At 40.3% G+C, this 22065-nt stretch overlaps 1 protein-coding gene, 2 non-coding genes and 1 pseudogene across 4 annotated transcripts; all 4 read right to left on the bottom strand.

Annotated features, from left to right (window-relative positions):
- Positions 1-6470: 6470 nt before the first annotated feature.
- Positions 6471-10021, bottom strand: LOC104609881 (Ribosomal L18p/L5e family protein). The gene is made up of 2 exons (XM_010276304.3): positions 9678-10021; positions 6471-7052 (listed from the first exon to the last, which is right to left on the bottom strand). Exons 1-2 carry the CDS (start codon positions 9837-9839, stop codon positions 6657-6659), a joined length of 558 nt encoding a protein of 185 aa, XP_010274606.2. The 5' UTR covers positions 9840-10021; the 3' UTR covers positions 6471-6656.
- Positions 10022-10048: 27 nt separating this feature from the next.
- On the bottom strand, positions 10049-10120 carry TRNAQ-CUG (transfer RNA glutamine (anticodon CUG)). The gene has a single exon. It is a non-coding gene; the product is annotated as a tRNA-Gln (tRNA).
- A 1447-nt stretch (positions 10121-11567) lies between these two features.
- On the bottom strand, positions 11568-20967 carry LOC104609880 (callose synthase 12 pseudogene; annotated as a pseudogene). Its single transcript, XR_016080977.1, has 4 exons — positions 20777-20967; positions 20573-20654; positions 15018-20418; positions 11568-12766 (listed from the first exon to the last, which is right to left on the bottom strand). The product of XR_016080977.1 is annotated as a callose synthase 12 pseudogene (transcript).
- On the bottom strand, positions 17307-17386 carry LOC148804400 (small nucleolar RNA J33). Its single transcript, XR_016081754.1, has one exon. It is a non-coding gene; the product is annotated as a small nucleolar RNA J33 (small nucleolar RNA).
- Positions 20968-22065: the final 1098 nt, after the last annotated feature.

The following is a 22065-nucleotide window of genomic DNA, read 5'->3' as shown; positions in this document are numbered from 1 at the left end:
TATAGATCTTCCAATCCGATAATGTGAATGAATACTTCCATGGGGAGCTCAATGAGTTTTTCGCCTCCCATGGGTCTATTCATAGAAGCTCATGTGCCAGAACACCACAACAAAATGGTGTTGCAGAAAGGAAAAACAAACACCTCCTTGAGGTAGCCTGCGGGATGATGTTACACATGAATGTCCCAAAAAGGTTTTGGGTGGATGCTATACTTGCAACTGCGTATGTCATCAACCGCATGCCCTCCAGAGTATTGAAGTACATGGCCCATCATCAGTTATTATACCCTCAGTCTCCTTTATTTTCCATCCCCATGAGAGTCTTTGGTTGTCGGGCCTTTGTCCATGATTTGTCTCCCTCCAGAGGTAAGTTAGACCCTCGGTCCATTCCTTGTGTCTATCCGAGATACCCATCCTCTCAAAAAGGGTATCGGTGTTTTGACCCGGTTAGTCGTAAATTTTTTGTGTCTATGGATGTGTCCTTCTTTGAGTCCGAGCCATTCTTCCCTCCTCCTCAGGGGGAGAGCCGTAGTGTGGAAGAGGAGAAGCAGGTTCAGGTACATCTTCCTTCTATTCCGAACCCCGCTCTCTTCCGTGTCTTCCAACGTACTCGTCGGAGAGATCAACAGTGTGATAGAAATGTGGAGCAACCAAACACTGAGCAACTGACATCATCAGAATCCCAGGAGGTAAGTCTAACCCCTAACCCTACTCCCATTGTGGACGACCTAGACATCCCTATTGCCCAACGAAAAGGAGTCAGGTCCTATACTACCAAACACCCCATTATTCACTTTGTTTCCTATGACCACATTTCTCCCTCGTACCGAGCCTTACTATCGGCAGTTGATTGCATCCCTATTCCCAAGAATGTTGCAGAAACCTTAAAATACCTTGAATGGATAGATGTCATGAAGGAGGAGATTGATGCCCTCCACAAAAATCAGACTTGGGAATTGGTGGATCCTCTAGAGGGGAAAGAACCCGTGGGGTGCAAATGGGTGTTCACAGTTAAGCACAAGGCAAATGGAATAGTTGAAAGGTACAAAGCAAGATTAGTAGGCAAAGGGTACACAGGTATATGGAGTTGATTATGATGAGACTTTTGCTCTGGTGGCTAAGATGAACTCGATTAGGGTTCTCCTGTCCTTAGCTGCTAACTTTGACTGGGATTTGCATCAACTGGACATAAAGAATGCCTTCCTGAATGGTGACTTAGAAGAAGAGGTATACATGGTTCAACCTCCTGAATTCTATGCCAAGGGAGGTGAAAACAAGGTGTGCAAGCTACGGAAGTCTCTCTACGGCTTGAAACAGTCTCCTAGAGCCTAGTTCAGTAAGTTTCACATGGCAGTTCAAGAGATGGGGTTCCAACAGTGCTAGTCTGATCATACACTTTTTGTAAAGAGATGTCAGGAGCAGGTTTCTGTATTGATAGTGTATATAAACGATATCATCATTACAGAGAGTTGGAGCTCAGAGATACAGAATTTGAAACAATTCCTTGCATCCAAATTTGAAGTGAAAGATCTAGGACTCCTAAAGTATTTCTTTGGGATCGAAGTTGCGCGTTAAAAAATGGGTATCTTTGTCTCTCAAAGGAAATACACCATTGATCTATTACGGGATACAGGTAAATTAGGTGTAAGGCCGGCAGATACTCCTATGGATGTGGACCACAAGCTAGGTGACTGTATTGGTGAACCTCTGAAAGATGTGAAGCAGTTCCAAAAGTTAGTGGGAAAGCTGATTTATCTATCCATGACCCGTCCAGATATTGCCTATTCAGTTGGGGTTCTTATCCAGTTTATGCACTCTCCTAAGAAGCCACACATGGAGGCAGTAGAGAGGGTCCTTAGATACTTGAAGAAACATCCAGGAACATGCCTACTGTTCAGTAAACACAATCACCTAAAGGTGGAAGTCTTTACAAATGCTGATTGGGTAGGAGTTGTGGATGATAGAAAGTCCACTAGTGGGTATTGCACATATGTGGGAGGGAATCTGGTGACCTGGAAGAGCAAGAAGCAAAGTGTGGTAGCAAGATCAAGTGCAGAAGCTGAGTATAGAGCTATGGCACATGGGGTGGCTGAAGTCCTTTGGCTAAAGAACCTTCTAGGTGAGCTTGAAGTTGTTGTTCATAGTGAAGGGATGAGAGATCCATCCTATGGACACCCAAAGATTGTGGAAAAAGGGGGCGAATTTAAAAAATTTTTCTCTCCCTTCAACTGGGAATCGCATTCCCTATTTAGAAAATCATATTTTCAATGATCAATCTTGAACCATAAACTAAACCAGATCTGAACCAAAAGGAGTATGAGAGAATTATACTTGATACGGAGAAGTAGAATCTCCCAACGAAGGTGTTCACGCCCAAGGAAGGATCTAAAGACTGCTCCCACTGAAAATGGCGCAGTGCAGGTGGAGCAGAATCAGCAGTGTTCTTCTCCAAGAACTATGTCCTTCGCAAGAATCAGCAAGATGGTACGTGAGCACAACTTCCTTTCAATCATTTCTCAAAGAACTGATGTCAAGATCCAATCTTGACTTCTCCCACAACTGGAGATCGAACTGGCAAATAGGGCAGCAAGAACAGGGAGGCGGCAAGAGAGTATTTGCAGGGAGCAAAATTCTCTCTTCTTTTCAGCACTAAAGAAAACCTGATAATCTATGTATATTCCCTAAAGGTTGCTGCCCCTTTCTTCTTTTATAATCTTAAAGGGATCAGCTCCTAATCAGATTAGGAGTTGCTAATCCAAATCACATTTGGGTTAGAAGTCCCTTTAAGTGATAAGGGATAATCCTTATCTTATCTGGAGATCAGATCAGCCATCTCCTAATCTAATTAGGAGGTTTCCATATCTAAATCTTATTTAGATCTTGGATTCTCTAAGTTGATAGGGTTTAAGCCCAATCCTATTAGCTGATCCACTTCAGAATTCGCCCATTTATTAACTAAATAAACAGCCCAGTTCGAATTGGGCTTTAGGCCCATTAAGCTCATGTGCTCACTTAACCCTCTTAACTGCTGCCCAGTTGGGCTTCCTTGTATGGCGTGGGACCCAAGCATTGATCTACACATCAGCCACATGGGTTCGGCCCAGCCTTTGTTACAAGGCCTGGCCGAATACACTGTTAAAGACAGTGCACCCCCTGAAACCCATCAAATGGGCTCTACGGGCCCAACACTTACCCTAAGAGGTCCCTGGGCCAAACCACCTTGTAACATCCAGGGACTGTGGGCAGATGCAAGATTAGCCCATCAAGTATTATCCTCAATGGTCTTACACTTAACCTCTCAGCCCATAATGATCATACACTGCCCGACAAGAGAGGACCTCTCCCTCGGCTGCAAGGAACAGTGTTGCACTCTCCACTCATATGGATCCCGGGAATTAAAACATTCTTGCAAACATTTTAGAAACCATAATATATATACTTTTATATAAAATATATTTTGCAAAACAAATCTCAACGGTTGAAATCGGCTGCCGGCAGTCTTGGTTTCCATCAGTGAGAGTGCATCCCCGATCATTACCTTTGTCCGACAAAGGGGCTGATCCTGTCACTATGATCACCCACTCAGATGAATTCTCGGACTGTCCCAACATACCCTGGTTTTGACCCCCGCTAAGGATCTCACTGATTGGTACATCAAAGATAGCCCAATCCGACACCTAGTGCAGTATCATAATCGAGTCTAGGGGTCGGGTGTAACTTTCCAGTTTTGCCCATCAATCTCCAAGGTCCAGGGCAATACTGGAAATCTGGTCCAGTTCAAAGATTCAATTAATCCTACACTGTATGTGCCTAGGGTCTCACCCTAGCAGCTGAGACAGGCCACCCCAACCGACTTGGTGGCACCACAGTGTCAGCCTTGTCAGGATAGGTCTCCCCAGACCGACCCTCTGGCTGTGAACATTCTAAACTAACACGAGTCTCATTAAGTGTCCAGTTTAAGAGTATTACACAGAAACATACCAAGGGAACATGAATCAAATATGTATCTTTATTCATTTACAATAAACTCATAAAGTACATCATTCTGATTGAAGCTAAGGGCATACAAAACTGTCTAACACATAGTCCTATGACCCTTTACTATGACAACAAGGCTGCAATAAACATCGCCAACAACCCAGTCCTACATGAGAGGACCAAGCATATTGAGGTGGATAAGCACTTCATAAGGGAGAAACTGGAAAAAAGGGAAATTTGCATCCCTTATGTCAACTCCAAGGAACAACTTGCTAATGTCCTTACAAAAGGACTTCTGCGTTCGCGGCACAATGAGTTATGTGACAAGCTGAGCATTAGACCTGTTCATGGGCCGGGCCGGGCCGGGCTTTCAATTGTCACTAATGAAAATATAATAGGCCCGAGCCCGAGCCTGGCCCGACCAACGGGCCTATAACTTGGGCCCGAGCCCAGCCCTGGTAAAAAGCCCAAAACCCGAGCCCGAGCCCGAAGCCCGACCTAATTGAAAAAAAAAACAATTTTCCCTATTCAAATTAGAATTAAAAATTCATATAGTATTTTTTTTTCTATTTAAATGAACAATGGGCCTACAAGATGGTATTTTTCCCTTTCTTTTATATTTTAAAACATAATTTTACATTCTTAAATCAAAAAATTTATTCAAATGGACATAATCACATAACTAATTTTAAGTTTAATATTAGGTCGGGTCGGGCTGGGCTCGGGCCGAGCTATTTTGACAAAACCCGAGCCCGGCTCGAATTTATTGCGGGCTGGGCTTTTTGGCCCGAATTTAAGCCCATGGGCCTATAAGCATGTTCAAGCCCGTCTGGGGGTCAAGCCTGGTCGGGTTGGCCCGTCGGGCCACCCGACCCATGAACAGGTCTATTGGGCATGATAGACATCTTCAACCCAACTTGAGGGGGAGTGTTGTAAGGCTTAATTGTTCTTTATAGCTGCTGGTAGTAGGACAATTTCAACTACTAGCCATTTTTCCTTTCTTTTCTTATTGTTCTTATTCTAGGATATGTCACCAGGGGCATACTTGTAATTTCATCTCTTTTATAAAGATTAATATAAATAGAAAATTGGCGGCAACCAGTATTGATTTTTTCTCCTCTCATCCGTACCTCTCTTTCTCTCTATCTCCCTCTCTCTCTCTCTCTCTCTCAATCACCACAAGCGACCACAGTTCCTCATAAATTTTTATCGGTTTTTTGAATGTATTGTTTCAAACCCTGTCTATACTACAATATCCCTTGTATTGTGAAAAATTCCCCCATCTGTCATTATTCTCAAATCTCAACTATAAAAATTTTATGAGGGGAAAAAATTTATAAAACCCCCCATCTTAAAACACATACAGATTCAAAAAAGTAAGCGTTTCTTATGGAAGTTGGAGATATAACCATTACATGATTCCAAAGTCCAAACTAGTAATTGATAAACGGCAATGCTCATCTGCCATCCATATTCATATGTTGGACAGCAGACAATAAAAAGCTAGTAAACCTTCTGTTAACAATGCCCTATTTCCTCACATTAATGGCGCAATTTCCATATTTGAAGTCTATCACTGTCCAGTCGTCCCGATAGTAGTTGTGAAGATGTTGGTCGATGGAAAGGTAAAATGACTTTGGTACTTGAATTCAGGACCGGCAATCCCTATAAGCTTACGCCTATAGTCTCCTGTTAAAGATCGGGATTACTGCATACTCAATTCACTTTTTTTGGTATTGCACTCAATTAACTTTGTTCAAGGGTTTTTAGGAGCTAAAGTTTCCCTTTTTTAAGGTCCCTACTTTTACCATATAACCTTGTTTGTAAAGAAATAAAATCCAATTGCAATAAAGCAGTTAATAGAAATAAAAAAGAAGGTTATGGAGAGAAGTACCGGCTCATTTTGGAAAGATTACAAATACAAATATGTACAGATACAAAATACAAAGGTTTTGCACTCTACATATTTGTATCTGTACTCCTTCCAGAATGAGCCATGAGGACAATGGAAACAAGAATAACATATTTCCTTGTTGTTTATGGCTTGATGATCCTTGACCAAATGAGAAATGGTGAACAATGTGATAGTCATTCACATGTTATTCATTCGATGGATATGGATCTGCTCAAACAAGGTTTTTAACTGCATAAAATTTTGGCATCCACAAACACATCCTTATGTGATGTTTGATCATCTCTTGTTAACCAATCGATGGTGGCTCAGTTGGTAACTGGTTCAGGGGTCAAATTCCATTGTCACAGCAGGGTTCAGGGGTTATGGGAAAATTAAAAAAAAAAAAACACATGACTTACTGTTCTTTAAATAATGTTCTAACTTCTAAATAAAACTATATACACTTGAGCTTATTTTATGAATTGCGCCCAAAATGCATCAGAATATGAAAATTTCCCCCCGATATTTTAGATTGAAAATATGGTTATTTTGATTTGTTCTCCTAAAGCAAAGTCGGCTTTGTGAAATTTCATGGAACTTCAACAAAATTATGGATGTGTATAAACAAATGGGGCGATAAATCAACAAGGGTTTAAGGATAACGAGTGAAGCTAAAAGAAACTAAGGACAACTTTACTTTCTTTACCTTCACTAATTTACAATCGAACGGCTCCACTATGCATGGTAGGGCAACTTAAAACCTTACATAACTGCACAAGTTAATTCAGACAAAAATGATCCCATTCTCCTTGATAGTATCAAGGATAATTCCAAGCTTACCTTCTATTCTCTCATTTTTCTTGGGCTCATAAGACATTGCAAACACATCAGCCTCCATGGACCGCTCAGCAATTAGCCTCCCAATAGTTCTACAGGCACTGTGATCAGTAAGAGACGGTAAAGTATTCCTCAGATCTTTGGCATTTGTGCTAGCAACAGAAATCACTTTGCTTGTTCCTCGGTGGACCACCTTTGCATGGATGAATCTTTTTGAGAAGAAAACATTCAGTAAGAATGGCCTCATATACATATCTGTCCTTTGTTTCCATGATTTCCTGTTGGGTTTCTTTGCTGCTTCACTTCTAGACCTCCGGGTCCAAGCTGCTTCAATAACCCCTCCCTACAAACAATTGTGTCCCAAGAATTAGATATTGCTATGTACTTTCCTAAATCAATCATTGAAACCAAAATTTGCACCAATCCAGACAAAGCATTGAAAAACTACTATGTCCTATAATAGAGATGCAGCCTAGTAAGCATGCCTAGACATTGAGACTAAAATACACAACCATATTAAATCTTTCATATTTATGCATGTGCAGGAAAATGCCAGTCCATGCAATGATTTATGCTCATGGTGTTGTTCATCCTTTTGGATGTTATAATAGAAAATTTTCTAAAGCAGACTTGGATGTTGACTTGTCAACAATAGATTGATACATGTGCATGGAACTAGAACATCCCATGGAGTAAAGCCTTTTTTTTGTTGACCATTGAGCTTCTTCATGGCCATCATCCAAAAGATTCGTTAAGTAGCTAATTAGGATAATCAAATTGAGGTCAAGTTAAAATTTGGCATAAAGTTCTAGTGCAAAGAACCCATGTGCCCCAAGGATGCAAACATTATGGTTTGTAATAGATGCACCAAAGGTTTCCTCTAATATCTAATACTATTAGTCCATACCAAGTAATTCTGAAAATGGTTCAATAAATTTGAGGGTACAGGATTCCCAATGCAATGTTGAATTACAATGCTGACATTTTAAGAAATGATAAAATATGGTTACAACTCAAAGCAGTGCACAGCTTATGAATGAAGCATTCAATACATGTTTATTTTAGTGGTAGGTTGAGGTCTTTGGATCCTACCATTACAAAAGTTGGTAACTTTCTTCAAAGTGTAGTTTTCAAGGCACCAAGGTGAAGTTAGGTAACAGAGGGATGGCTTGTTGCCAAGGTGCTAGGCAATGCACTTTTAAAATAAAAAATATATATAAATTCTAGGGTAGTTCTTTAGGTTTCTCAAGCAACCAGCAGTCATCTTTCAATAATAATACCAATAATCCTCAATACACGGAATAAGTATAAACCTCATATCAAAACATAGAAAATCAACATATTCATTAAGAAAATAAAACATAGAAAACATAGTGGCTGACACCTTGTTTTTGTCCTAGGTAGAAGAAAAAGAGAAACAAAGATTGTCCTCAAAAAAGGAAATGAAAGAAAAATATAAGAAGGGGTGGAGCCCCTATTTTTGTCCTATAAGAAAACAAGACATATTTTGCTTGCTCTTGTGTGTTGATTGGGAAAAATCTTCAAGTTCTTCCTTACTTATTGGTTCAGGTTTTGAAGTCTTTGAGGGTTAAAGACAATGTCCATTGGCTCATGCTCGATGAAACCCAAACAAATAAAAAAATAATAAAAAGAAACAATATAAGTTATAAAAATATTATATATATATATATATATATATATATATATCCACAAATTGAATAATTTGTGGAAAAATGACCATTGAAATATTATAATATAATAACACAAAAAATACAAAAATATTATATGGCACCTTGTGCAAAAATATAGAAGCACTTGGGAAAGGTGACCCTCCATGGGTGCCTTGTCACTAAATATCACTAGGTATTGCCTTGACAACTATGCCTTGAAGCTGGTCCAAAGAATTAGCATCCAGAAATGGTCCTCATGTACATAGGGCCATACTTGTATATTTTTTCTCAGTTAATATAAATTTATACTTTACTTTTTCTCAAAAAAAAAAAAAAAGAATTAGCATCCAGAAATAGTGAGCGATAAAATCTAATAATCTACAGGTGGTTTCATGGAAACCTGGTAAGATGATCAGAGGATTTGCCACCATTAACACACATGCCAAAAGCTTCCGCACAAGAAAAATGACAGTTTGTTGTAACAATGTCTTCTTACATGTTCTCCCATCATTAATTTTCATTGATAATATTCAGAATGGAGGGTGGAAGCTAAATGCCAGGATTAACATACATGACTCGACAGAGATAACAAGTCCAACTGGATGGGCATTCACCTTATAAATTTTCTACTAGAGAATATTGATCCAATGCAATAAGCAAATTGTATCCTCAGAGAATCTTGAGGATGCTAAAACCAAATTTAATAAAACCGCACTCAACGGCCCACACTTGAGAATCATCCATTTCTGCTATCAGCATTAAACTGCACAGCAGTTCTTTGATTCTTGATCAATAATAAACGGGTATCTCTCTTCTTTTTAAAGTCTAATCTAACATTTCCATTAAATGTTTAGATATAATTAACAAAAGCAGCTGTATCACTTCATAAGTTTCTGTACTACCTCTGAACAATAATAACAATAACAATATGCCCATGTTTAATCACACCACCTTTCGTGAACTTCATTCTTGAATAGTTTCATTTTATGAACCGTTTTTGTGAAAAGGACAGTTTGGAATTACAAAAGATATGTAGGGTTTCTTTGCACACTATTGGATTTATAAATTCAGTAATTAATTAGAATTTTCCCTTGGAAAAGATGATACTGAATAGGATTTGGAACTTCAACTGAAAGTCTGTTTACCATACGACCTAATCGACCAACCAAAATTTTGCACACCAGAATGCACATATTAAGTGTAGCAAAATGCACATTGATTGATAAAACCAAATTCAAAGAACTGGAAGCAAAAGAAGAGAAACGTAGATTAGGGTTCTGGAAATGGGAGTTTCTTACCTTGTTGGGCATAACACGAAATGAAGTCCTGATCGAATTGATGGAAATTTTCATCTGGGGAAAAGAAGAAACCCAGGAAAGCGTCGTGGACTTCGCACCTCGACTTCTGCACAGGTCGGAAGAGAGAAGCAACGACGATGGAGCTGGACATATGCACGCCATGTTCTTCGATTGCTTCTGAAGAAATTGAGAGGTAGGGTTTCAGAATGCTGAAATTATCGGTCAGGTTTTTTCAGGATAACAAAGCGTTATGGTTTTTTCAGTAGGGAAAAGACGAGGACTCGTTTAGCAAAGTAGCGTCGGGCTCAGAATCAGAAGCCAAAAGACAAGGACTCGTTTAGCAAAAAAGTCGGTAAAAATAGATATTTAAAAGGTTCCACCGAGATTTGAACTCGGGTTACTGGATTCAGAGTCCAATGTCCTAACCACTAGACCATGGAACCATCACGACTTAAGTTAAATCAAATAATTATAACTCTTTATAAGCACTGTTTCCTTCCCCCAAATAGTGCTTTAACCCACGCCCAATTGAATTGACATCTGCTTTGGAACATGTACCATGTTGCGAGGTCAATGTATGCCCAATTGTCTAAATTTGAATTTGATCCAATTAATGAAGATCCAAGTTCAAACCATGTATAATTGAATCAAATGTGGATCCATCCCTACACTCTATCCGATTGCGCTCCAAGTTTGATTCAAATCCAATAAAAAAATCCGATGGATACGATCTGTCAAATTCAAATGTAAAAGAGACAATTTTGGATCTACCTATATTCAATTTGATTCAATCTATTTATAGCCCTATTTCTAGATTAAAAAAAGGTCAATAATACAATTAAAATTGAAAAATAAAAATTTGCAATAGAATTAAAAAAAAACACAAATGATTTCGATTACAATTAAACAAATAAAATTGAAAATCAAAATTTATAATAATATTACAAATTTTATACAATTAGTGGGCCTTCACATTGCATCTCCTTGATTATCGTTTGCATCTTTTACTATTCCATTGGGTGAAGTATTATGTCATTCTCAATCTTATAATATATCCTCACCCAACCAATCTTTGAAACATGTACATAGTTCCAAAATTAGGGGGTGTTTTGAGAATTTAAGATCTCCAATGTCTAATGTTTAAATACAAAAAATATCCCGAAACTAACTGTTTTTTATTGTTGTTGGGGGGCACTTAAGTCATTTATGCCCCCTAAAAGCTAAAATAGCCATTGGAAAGGGACTAGACCTAGCATGACACTGTAGCCCCTGGGCCATGATTGTGAGTAGGGGTGGATTTGAGCCGAGCCGAATAGTACGAGGCTCGAGCTCGGCTCGCCAAGTGAGTACAAGGCTTGAGTTCGAGCTAGAACCTTGAGCTCGAGTTTGACTTGAGAAAAAATGTTATATAAAAATAAAAAATTATTTGATATTTAAAAAATTAAGAATTATAATAATTAGTTATTATTGTATATAAAAATAAAAATATAATAATAATAATAATAATTATTATTATTATTATTATTAAGCTCAAACTCGACTCAATTATTAAATGAACCTGTAAATTGGGCTCAAACTCGGCTCAAAGCTCGATTGAAACAGAGCCGAACCAAGCTGAGTGAGAGGGTGGGTAGTCCAGCCCGTTTCACACCTATATATAAGATGAAGAGAGACTGGACTCTATATTGCCAAATAATACACTTTTATTTATTTATTTAGGCTCAGTTTGGAAGAGTACAAATACAAATATGTACAATACATACAAAAGTAATACAAAATACAAAGTTTGGCACTCTATACATTTGTATTTGTACTCCTTCCAAATGGAGCCTTATTTGTTCTATAATGCGGCTTTGACAAGGAAAGGTGTTATAAGCCAGGCGTATAGTTAGGGGGTTGATTAGGGAACAAAGGATGGTGAATAAACATCTCAACGAAGGTTATCAACGATTGCGAAGATGCCCGTTGGAGGAATTTGCAAATACAAATTAGCTTTTGAGGTTGCCTATACAAATCAAGTATGAAGCATCATCATATGATACTTTGAACCATTAGATTCTTATTATGATTCATTTGATATTTTTTCTTTTATTTACTTTTGTTGATAAAAATGGAGGAACTTGCATATGACTTTTGGGTTTTGGCATTCGCTATGAAACTTTTAGGTCTGGGATTCTTGCAATAACAATATTGGAGAGGCTTTGCTGTTGGAATTTGAAGGAGAAAAGAAGGGGGTTAAAAGTGGAGACTGGAAATAAGCCCTTTGGAGGCAAATTGTGCATTTTGAATTTTCCCTTTCCTCTTTCATTCATTCATTCATTGAATTGTGCTTCACATGCCAGGCAACAAGTAATGTCCAGTGTAAATCAGAAGATTCAGAACTCAGAAGCCAGTAATTTCATTAATGAATACGGTAGGATGACAAAGTGTACATGAGATTGCAGCCATCCAAATCCACTCCATACAAAAATATTTTCTCGCAATGAAACTCCTGTCAACCTAAAGAACTGTCAATACAATTTTCAGATATGCAGGGCAAAGGAAAAATAGTCACTTACAGATTGAGAGATCATCTGTGTTTTCTTTTTTTGCAATGAGTGAAGAGGAATAGGGAGCAATGTTCCATATTTCCACCTGTAAACGTACAGGCAAGTGGTAGGCTGGTAGTCTTACAGCAGCTGGAAGACAGATGGAGTGAACTGAGGAAGAGAGAAATAATAAAGTGCTTCCCATAACTGCCACACTAAGCTGGCACTCAGCAGGAGAAATTTGACATAAGCCGAACCTCAAAAAACCACAAAGATGTCGACCAGAGCAAACAAAAAGGCCTCTAGTGAAATTAATTACAATCTGCTCAGATAAAGAATCTCACACGAACGGATTAGTGAATTCATTAATTACAGCATTAAAGGGAAGATGCAGCCAAAGATCAAGAAATGCTCAAGTCTGCCCTCCAATGGCACTGGATGGGAAGAATATGGCAGCAGCCACAGTACTACTATCCACGCTTAAGAACTTCAATAGATGGAAATAATCTCCAACCTTTCTTAACTTTAAAAGACCTTCTACACCATGTTCTATCTCCAAACCTGAAAAACCACATCATTGTCTTGTTAGAGACTAATGTATATATTAATAGAGTACCATCTCAATAAATGAGCACAGAATCCGGTCACATTTTTTACAGGATCATAGGTGGTCAAATTAAATGCGCACTTAGGTCATTTCCATTTTCAATGTGGTGTGATAATCCCCCCCCCCCAATACACTATCTTTAGATAGTGTAGTGTGATGTCATGTAAGACCCACTTGAGGAAATATGAAAGTAGACCACAATGAAGAACGTAGATTTGACCATTTTCTTGATGAGATCACAATGAAAACAGCCTCTGCCACTGGGCTTGGTTTCCTTGGAAATGACTCTAGGGAAAACAACCCCATCCCTTGAATTGGGGTTTGATGAATTTTGGTTCTAAACCCCATTTCTAAATTAAAGATTAGTTATGCAAGGACCTTTTCAAGTGTATTTTCCGTCGGCACATGATCTGAGGAATGATTATGAATGGTTAATTGATTTTGAAGCTGATCTTTCTTATGGGCTCATTTTGAAGCTGAACTGGGTTGTATCACCTTTCGCCTTTAGTGCACAAGTGGTGCACTTAAATACCTTTGACACCAATATAGGTTCCTTTTTTGATTTTTGAATCTTCTGACTGAGATTATCCTTTCTGAGATCCAACAAATCCTTACTCTTCTCATCAATCCTTTCCAATTCTAACATTGTTTTCTTCTTAAAAGTTGGTCTACTTCCAAAGCTTCACCCTTACCATTAATGACTCTTGCAAGTCCATCAGATTTCTGTCCATCGCTAATGTCTTCGGACCTTGAAATATTTTCTTCAGGACCAACATCAGTATCCCTTAGAGGTATTGGGTATACCCCTTCCAACTTTAAATCCCAGAGGTTTCACTTCTATATTTACAACCTTTTCCAAATCAACATGATTTAGTCCCCCCATGAATTGGAGTATGATCAGAATTCTTAGAATATTGCCTTTCGGGTATGTGAGGGAAATGAAATCTGCACTCATTATCTCATAATCCTCCAAGAAACACAACCTTCCAATCCAATCACACTAGTTACTGGATCCTATATAATGAACCTGCCAAACAAAGGGTGAATTGAGGCAAGAGGATTCAAAAGGCACCTTAGTCTGACCCTGTTGTGCATCCTGCTCCCCAGCCATTAGTGTTCAATCCATATTTGCTCTTGAATCTTGGTAACTGAATGCCAAAGATTCCACTCCTCAATAGAAAATCTCCACAACCATTTTCTCATAAGGTGTTTAGCAATCACCTTTCCAAGACCTAGCTTCCCATCCTCGATTTTAGTGCACACCTTTCTCCCAACTTAGAAAATAATCTTTTTGGTACTACTAGGTCCTTATAAGAAATCCCTCATGATTTTTCAATTCTTTTTACCATCTTTATACCCATCTTCGAAATATTAGGGGCATGCACCAAATGATAGACATGACTAGGTTTCAAAGGAAAACCTCCTAAATGGTACTATTACAATAACATATAAAGGAAATTTCAGATTCTGACAAAAAATGATCAGGTTATTTTATCCTCTCTCCCACCGATTCATGAAATATATCTTGAACACCACAATTAGCCACCTTAGTCTAACCTTCGACATGTGGGTGATGCATACTTCCCAAGTTTCTTTGACACACTGTACCAAAAAGTATGAAAAAGAAAAAGAAAAAAAAAAAACCTTAAAATCATAATCTAAAGAAGATGGTGCTGGGAGCCCTGTAATTGGATAATTTTGCAGAAATGAACAAAATTAATTTGTTAATAACAGGAAACTTATTGAAGGTATACAAGATGTAAGGTCTTGACTGACAAATGGAAATAAGAATAACCACAATGAAACATGCACAAATAATAGTATAACCATAGCCTGAAAGTTACAAAATTACTAAGGTTCAAAATAATTGCAGAATATGGTTAGTGCCACCTGTAAATTCAAGCAGAGGTTCTATATACTAAATACTAAGCACTAGGCCTTTGCTTCTCAACAGCAGAAAGGATTATGAATGTCAATAGCTCACTTGAATATGGCTCCATTCAACAACCATGTGAGAACAAGTTTAGTCCTAATTTATCCACAGTTAAAATATTAAAAAAAAAGACACAAATACTAATCCAAGTTTCAGATGTAAAATTGCAGCCACTCAAGTAGCAACTCCATTTTATTCAAAAACACTAGCACAAAAGAAGCATAGATAGAACTTCAGAAAACAAGTCTCAAAAGATGTCAACAAAGAATTACCTCAAATCACAATTTCTCATTGGATTTTTTGCCTGTTAGAATACGAGATATCTGAAGTCCCCTACTGAATGCTTCATTGAAGAGGATTCTTGTCTGCATAGACTGGAATCCAGGCATCCATGAAAGAAAAGCCACAGGGGCCATAACAATTACTCCAAAAAGTATGTCGTACATACGAGCAATAGACACCACAATCTCCCACACTACAGTAGACTTTAGAAAGGGCCTGAAAACCTGGGCTATGGATATTAGTCCCCAACCTGTAGGGATAAATCCCAACAAGCTTGTGAGAATATCAATGAACTTGAAATGGGTGAATTTCAGCAAGAGAATGATGACAAGTACTGTAGCCACAGTAACGAGGAGCTGAACCAGCCGATAATAGATATGTTCTTTTGCTGCATATCTGTCTCGAGCATATGCAATTATCACGTAAATTCCAATGAGCACAACTATACCAATCCATGAAAACAAGTAAACACCAATCCCTGTATGCCCATTGGCAATGCCTAGATTGTATACAACCCCATACTGAAAAAAGAAAAAGCGAAGATCTAAGATTATTTCTAATAGTTTCCCCCAAAGACCTGTGGTTCTTAAATGATCCTGCTCTTCATACCACCATGTTTCCCAGCTCTGATCAGCTTTAGTGCCTACCCCACTACGATACCATATCCAATTCATAAAGTCATCAAAGTCGTATACAGTCTTTAACCAATCAAATCCAGAAGGATTAAACACAAAGGGAGCCATGATCCATGATACTACCAAAAACCAACTTGATATTGTCATGGCTATGTAAACAAAAGTGTCCTTGGCAAGAGAGCTGTATGAGGCATAAATTGTCAGAACCACTCCAAGTTCAATTGCCTTGACAAAATGGCTACGGGCATAAAGTCGATAGTTCTCAGAAAAGCTCTTGTGCTGCACAACAAAACCACGCCCAGTGGCCCGATATTTTGCACCACCGTGAAGAATTGTCCGGCCAAAGAAATGTGTACGGGTCCCCATTGAGAATGTGTAAAATACAGATGCAAGCTGGAGTTGCATTGTCAAGAAATCCCAGATTGCATTAAGGAACCCATGTTCAAGAGAATTTTCCACAATCATGGGGAGAGCAGTAAAAAGACCTACCTGGATAATGAATTGCTGATTCAGGATTGTACCAAGTGCTTTATTGTTATTTGAACTTTGAATCATGGACTTCTCTATTCCACTGAGAGCCAGATAAAGGCGGCCCCAAACAAATGCAAAAACAGTCAGGACCACCATCATTGTATTAAAATAGAAGCCCACAGTAGTATAGAAGAATGAGAGCATTCGGAAGAAGTCCAGTCTATGACCCAACCGGTACACATCCCTGCTCAAAACCTGTTCACCATTGCCACTAGCAACCTTGGCCTCAAACATTGATACTTGATTCAACCCAACATCCCTTCCCTTACCTACCTGGATGTATTCATGGTGTGTAACATTACCACCCCGTAGTGTGCAATTGAAGCCTGCAAATATGTCTTCACTGATGTTTATCACTCTGGAGGCCTTACTGATGCCACCCCGAGTCAAGAACCAGAATCTATCAAACACATCAGGGTGGCCATAGTGCATTCGGACCTTGAGAGGGTTTGCCAGAACACGCTGTCCCAATGTAACAAAGCTTGTCTCTTGAGCAGACATGAACCAAGCAAGTGAGGAGACAGAACCAGTGAAGATGTGTTCACGGACTCCCAAGAGAGTTGGCTTCCGAAGACCATAGTAGCTTCTGTATTCCTCCAATAGATTCCGCATCTTGAGGGCCTCCTCAAAATAGTTGTCTTGGTTCATGTCAATTGTTTGAACTGCATCACCACGAGTGAATATAATAGCATGGTTTTGATTCTCTGGTTTACCCTCTCCAAGCTTCAAGGGACCAGGCAACATGATCCGGTATATTTCCACCTCCTTTTGTAAATCCTGGTCATATTTCACAAGAACTGAATAATAATCCTTTTCATCCCTCCCTGTCTGAACCTCGTCAACATAGGCAACTCGAAGGGCTTCATTGTTCTTCATCAAATACAGAATCTCCTCAGCACGTGGATCTTTCTTTGCCTTTTGAGTCCCATAAATTTGGCAGGCAACTACATATGTGTATTTCATCAATGCAGTCCCATATTCATGACCTTTGAATAACAGATTTTCACCACTACTTGCACGGCTCAAATTTCGTGAGGATGGAGCTGAGCCCAGATCATCCACATTGCCATCTCGTTTCATTGGACCAACAGAAGAAAGTTCTTGCGATCCTTCCCGAATGTCCATCTCAGATGCAGAATCAAGAAATGCCAGCATCTTGAGAGCCTTGTAGTAATACATCATTCCCCTTACAGTGCGAGATAGCGTTTGACCTCTGTATGATGCCCAAAGACGGAGGTCTCTCAACCTATCTGTCCAAATCTCTTTCTCATCCTTCACCCCCTCTCTGTGCATTCGTTCTATGAAGTTAGCCCATTCATCATCATAAATCTTCTGCAAATAAAACAGAGTAGAAATTCCATCTTCATTCTCAGTCCTTAGTTGTTCTTTGCTGTATAGGACTTCCTCATTGTAATAAGGAGTTAGAACACTGAATGCCATCATTTTCTCAACTTGAGGAGCATGGGGCATGTTCATAAACAGGGAATTGCTAAAAAAGGCTATGCGTCGTCTCGCCTCAAGATTCTTTGGGATGTTATGCATCGAGTCCCTAGATGTAAGAATAGTCTTCAAACGTCGCACCTGCCGATAGAAAGAGGCATCTTCAGGCAACTCAACAGCATTCTCAAAAAGCAACCCTGTGTGCCTCTCAGGCATCAAACCATCCTGTCTCAGCAGGTCTATGGTCCTCTTCTCCTTTGGGAAATCTTTAATATATATCTCATAGAGGGCCTGCAATACATTCACTATTTGGGCTACATCTTTCTTAGGCTTGGCTAGGAGATCCAGAAGAGATATCAATTTAGTATGTATCTGTGGCAATACAGTTGTCTTGTAGGTCTTTGTGAACTTCTCCAACTGAAGTGCCTGATCAATCTCAAGGAAAATGCTTCTAAGAATGGAATGCTCTTCAGTGTTATCCTTGACAATGTCTAGGAGCAAGTATTTGGTGCTATCATAAGCTTCCACTACTGCACATCTCCTGTACTCGTTCTTGCAAATTTTGTACCAAACCCATTTATCGGGTGCATCCACCAACTCTTTTGCCTGGCTGAGAGCAAGAAGCAGCTCATTGCACAGGAGCAAACATGGCCAGCGTATGACCCTAATATTCCAAGTGTTTGGTGTCAGTTCCAAGAGCTCCAACTCCTGGTCACTTATAATGTCTTCTTCTCTGAAAGTTTCAATTATTTCATTCCATAACAAGGCAAATCTGTACCCCTCAACCTGGTTTGATTCAATCTTCTTGTAGGGCCGGCCCAGCCCATAGCGCAACTTCAATCGATGAATGGCATCAATCAACTTGCTCTTTAGCGTCCCTCGTGCATTCAGCAGCTGCTCCTGTGGCATGAGATTAAATTGCATTGCACCAGCAAAGAACTGGAACCTCAGCCTCAGCTGCTGGATATTCCGAATCTCACCCAGGTGTGAGAACAATCCAACCATTACACCAACAAAGGAGGAAAAGATTGAATACCAGATCTGCAAATCCATGAGGTAAATCAAAACCACTGGAAGCCACAACAACCCCACTGCAAGCCTGTTTGTATCATCAAAAAATTTATGCCAGGTGTAATGCACATTCCTGAGATTCAAAACAGCCTTAGTCGGAGCAACCATGGGCTTGATCTGGAGAAAGTAACTGAAAGTAAACTTCGAAGCAAGAACTACAACCCAGAACATGGAATACTTTATGTTGTCCACTAGACCTTCCCTAAGGCCACGACCTACAAAGGCCTTGCTCTGAAACCACCAAGTCAAGATATAGAAGATCCTCCAATTTGTGCCCTCAAGGAAATTCCGAACCCATGGGAGAATAAAAAGAGCCAATGACAGCAACTCTGGGATTATAAAAACAAATGAAGCCTCAAGGAAAGTCACCATCCTGCGGTTTGCCTCGGCAGACCACCTATGATCAGAATTCCTCTGCGACCAAATCCTTCCATAGAGAATACCAAATACAACAGCCCATACCGTGGCAACAATGCTCTTTAGAACCATCCTCACCCCAAGCCACAACGTCTCTCTTGATACCAGACTGTACTGGGTACAAGCATCAAGCAGCGACTGAAGGAAACGTAGGCCCGCCCAAGTGATGAAGACAGTAAGCACCCGAACCTGAACATCACGGCTCTCCAACGCAGTCCAGGGGTATTCCTTCCCCTCCCATGCGACAATAATGGCAGCCTGAAGGAACAATATGTGCATGATCCACAGTCGATCAAAGCTTCGAAAAATATTCCAGAATGATCTCTGCTCTACAAAACCTGTCTTGCCCACCCCCTTGCTTTTACCCTTAACTACAAAGAAGTTGCTGCCTTCATCAATAGGCCACTTGAGTTTCTGAAAGCAGCGCCGGCTCCAGAAGTACTCATTGATATCATCGTAATTTCTCCAAGCGGAATGAGGGGCAGTGCCGTTACGGCTGCTATCAACCTCAGCCTTAAGTGTGTGGTAAAGAGGAGTAACAACACGGTTCAAGAATGCGTTCTCACCAGAAATCGAAGGCAGCACAGCTCGGCCCGTGTTCTCGTCGATGTAGTCTTCGAGAATCTTATTAAGCTCCCCAGCCATGTGGTGGAAAATATAGCAAATGCATTCGGGGACAAAGCGAAGATTGGCGGCTTCACCCCAGATAAGGACGTAAAGGGATGTGTAGAGGAGCTCACGTCGTTGATCGAAAGGGGATTCACGGCGTTCAGAGATCCATATATTAGATTTGCAGCCGAGGTAAGAGCACCAACGCGTGTAATTCCTGAGGAGCTTGCGACGGAAGCGACGGAGGACGGCGTGGTCGAGGGAGTCGATGTTATCGGGAGGGGGTTGAAGGCGCATCTGGGCGTTGGCTAGGTGAAGCACAATGTGCTCTCTCTGGTTGCGGACGTTGTCGCGCTGGAAGCCGAAGAAGATTCCAAGCCAATCGAGGAGGTCCATGCCGTCGCGCCATTGGACGTATGGGGGTTTACGGAGGTCGCCGACGGCACGCAGTGCGGCAGCGGCGGCGCGGACTTCGGGGTAGCGGAGAGAGGGGTGATCAGCAAGGAGGTTGTGGACGGGGATGATGTTGAAAGGTTCTTCATAGTCGTTGGCTTGTGGCGGGGTGGAACCGTAGCCGGAGCCAGGGTCCGGACCACCACCGCGAGCGGCGGCCGCAGCTGGGCGCTGTCTGAGGCTCATAGCATCGTCTTACGTTTGTGTCTCTTTCTTCTGCTAATTCCTTGCCTTTCTGTCACAGATACAGAGAAGCGGGGAGATGATGAGTACTGTTCTGTATAGAGGGAAAAATTAAATTAAAAACCTGGTCCCACACTCCCGCTTGGACTTTTGCATTAATTTGGACAATCAACTGTGGCTTCAGTAAAAAAAATTTAATGAATCACCTGAAACTGTGAAAACTCTTCCGGAGATTAATATATTATACTTCAAGGCTGTCTGACTTCAGAACCCAACAACACTAATCCGCTGCAATAAATTAAAAACCAAATTAATTAATCTTCATAAATCCAATTGCAGATGCAATGTAAATCAGAATCAAGTGAAAGAGATATTCATGGGGGCCTGGACTGGGAAGTCGAAACCCTAACCTCGAATAACGGCCGCTGCAGTCTGAATCTGGAAGCCTAGACCCACGGTTCAGCCTTTACTCAGCTTCTATTCATTCCTCCGACGATGTTTGTTCTGTTGCCCGCAGAAGCATGAAAGCATCAAGCCATCAATTCCATTACTGCGTAGTGGAAGCAATCCAAACTCTAAAGCTGATTCAGTATATTCTGTTTGGCAATCGAGTAAGGAACTCGAATGATATGAGCCGTCGATCATTGGGATCAATTTGAGCCGTTTTGTCCACTCTCATCGTGCCCCACCTGGATAAAGGGTAGACTGGGTAGTTCAGTAGTTCACCACCTTCACCTTCTTTTTTCAGTTATCACTTTTAAAGAATTTTGTTGCTAAGAGAAAGCGTGCAAGAAAAGCATATACACCACCAAAGGCTAGATTGTGGGATTGTAGTTGAGAAAAATCCAACGGTTGGTAGATCTTGATCAAGTAGCAACGTTTGCACAACGCACCGTAGGAACATCCCTCTGCAGGTGGGAACAAAAAGGACATGAAAAGAGAATTTTCTTGGTATTCAATACACTGACTGTGACTGTACGTACTTGCTCACCTGCCTCATTCCATTGCTCCAGTAATAGACGAGACGACGTGATATAAACGAGCCATGCAGGACCCACTCGGTCAGATCGACGGTGGAGATCTACAGGGATCTCGATTTAATGATTGGCGCTAGGCGGACTGGGGAGGGAACTAATAAATGCCAGATTGCCAACCATTAAATGTGGGGAAAGGATGTAAATGGGATTCCAATCTGACGTGAGAAAAGTGATCATCATGGGAGGATGGGAGGACCATAATTGAACTAAACTCCAAAAACGGCCAGACGGATTTATCCTTGGAACATGCTTATGGCAAATTGGCAATTACCAAAAAAAGAAATAAAAACAAGACGCAGAATAATGCGGTCAATCCGGGGTGGTCACAAACAATCTTTGACCAGGGGAGGCATTTAATGATTAAAAAAAATAAGGAAAATGATTCAGATTGTGATTTGTGATTCAACCAATAATTTATTGGGCCTGGGCCGGGCCTTGGCCAATGGACAGGGTTGCTTGGACTGTTAATGAATTATACCAGGGGTTTGTCTGACTAAAGCCCATTGGCACAGCTGTAACATCTGGACATCGGGGCACTCATTATATGATGACTGATGGAGTACAGTACAATATTAATATCCAAGTAACCGTAGATTCAAACCGTTTTTTTTTTGTTTTATGTGTAAAACATTATTTTAAATATTTGCGTCTTTTGATAGAGA

This window comes from Nelumbo nucifera, chromosome 1, assembly GCF_055504915.1.
Source record: "Nelumbo nucifera cultivar China Antique chromosome 1, China Antique-T2T, whole genome shotgun sequence".
Taxonomy (NCBI): Eukaryota; Viridiplantae; Streptophyta; class Magnoliopsida; order Proteales; family Nelumbonaceae; genus Nelumbo; species Nelumbo nucifera.
The sequence above is the reverse complement of the archived record's forward strand: the minus strand, read 5'-3'. Positions and strand labels throughout refer to the sequence as shown.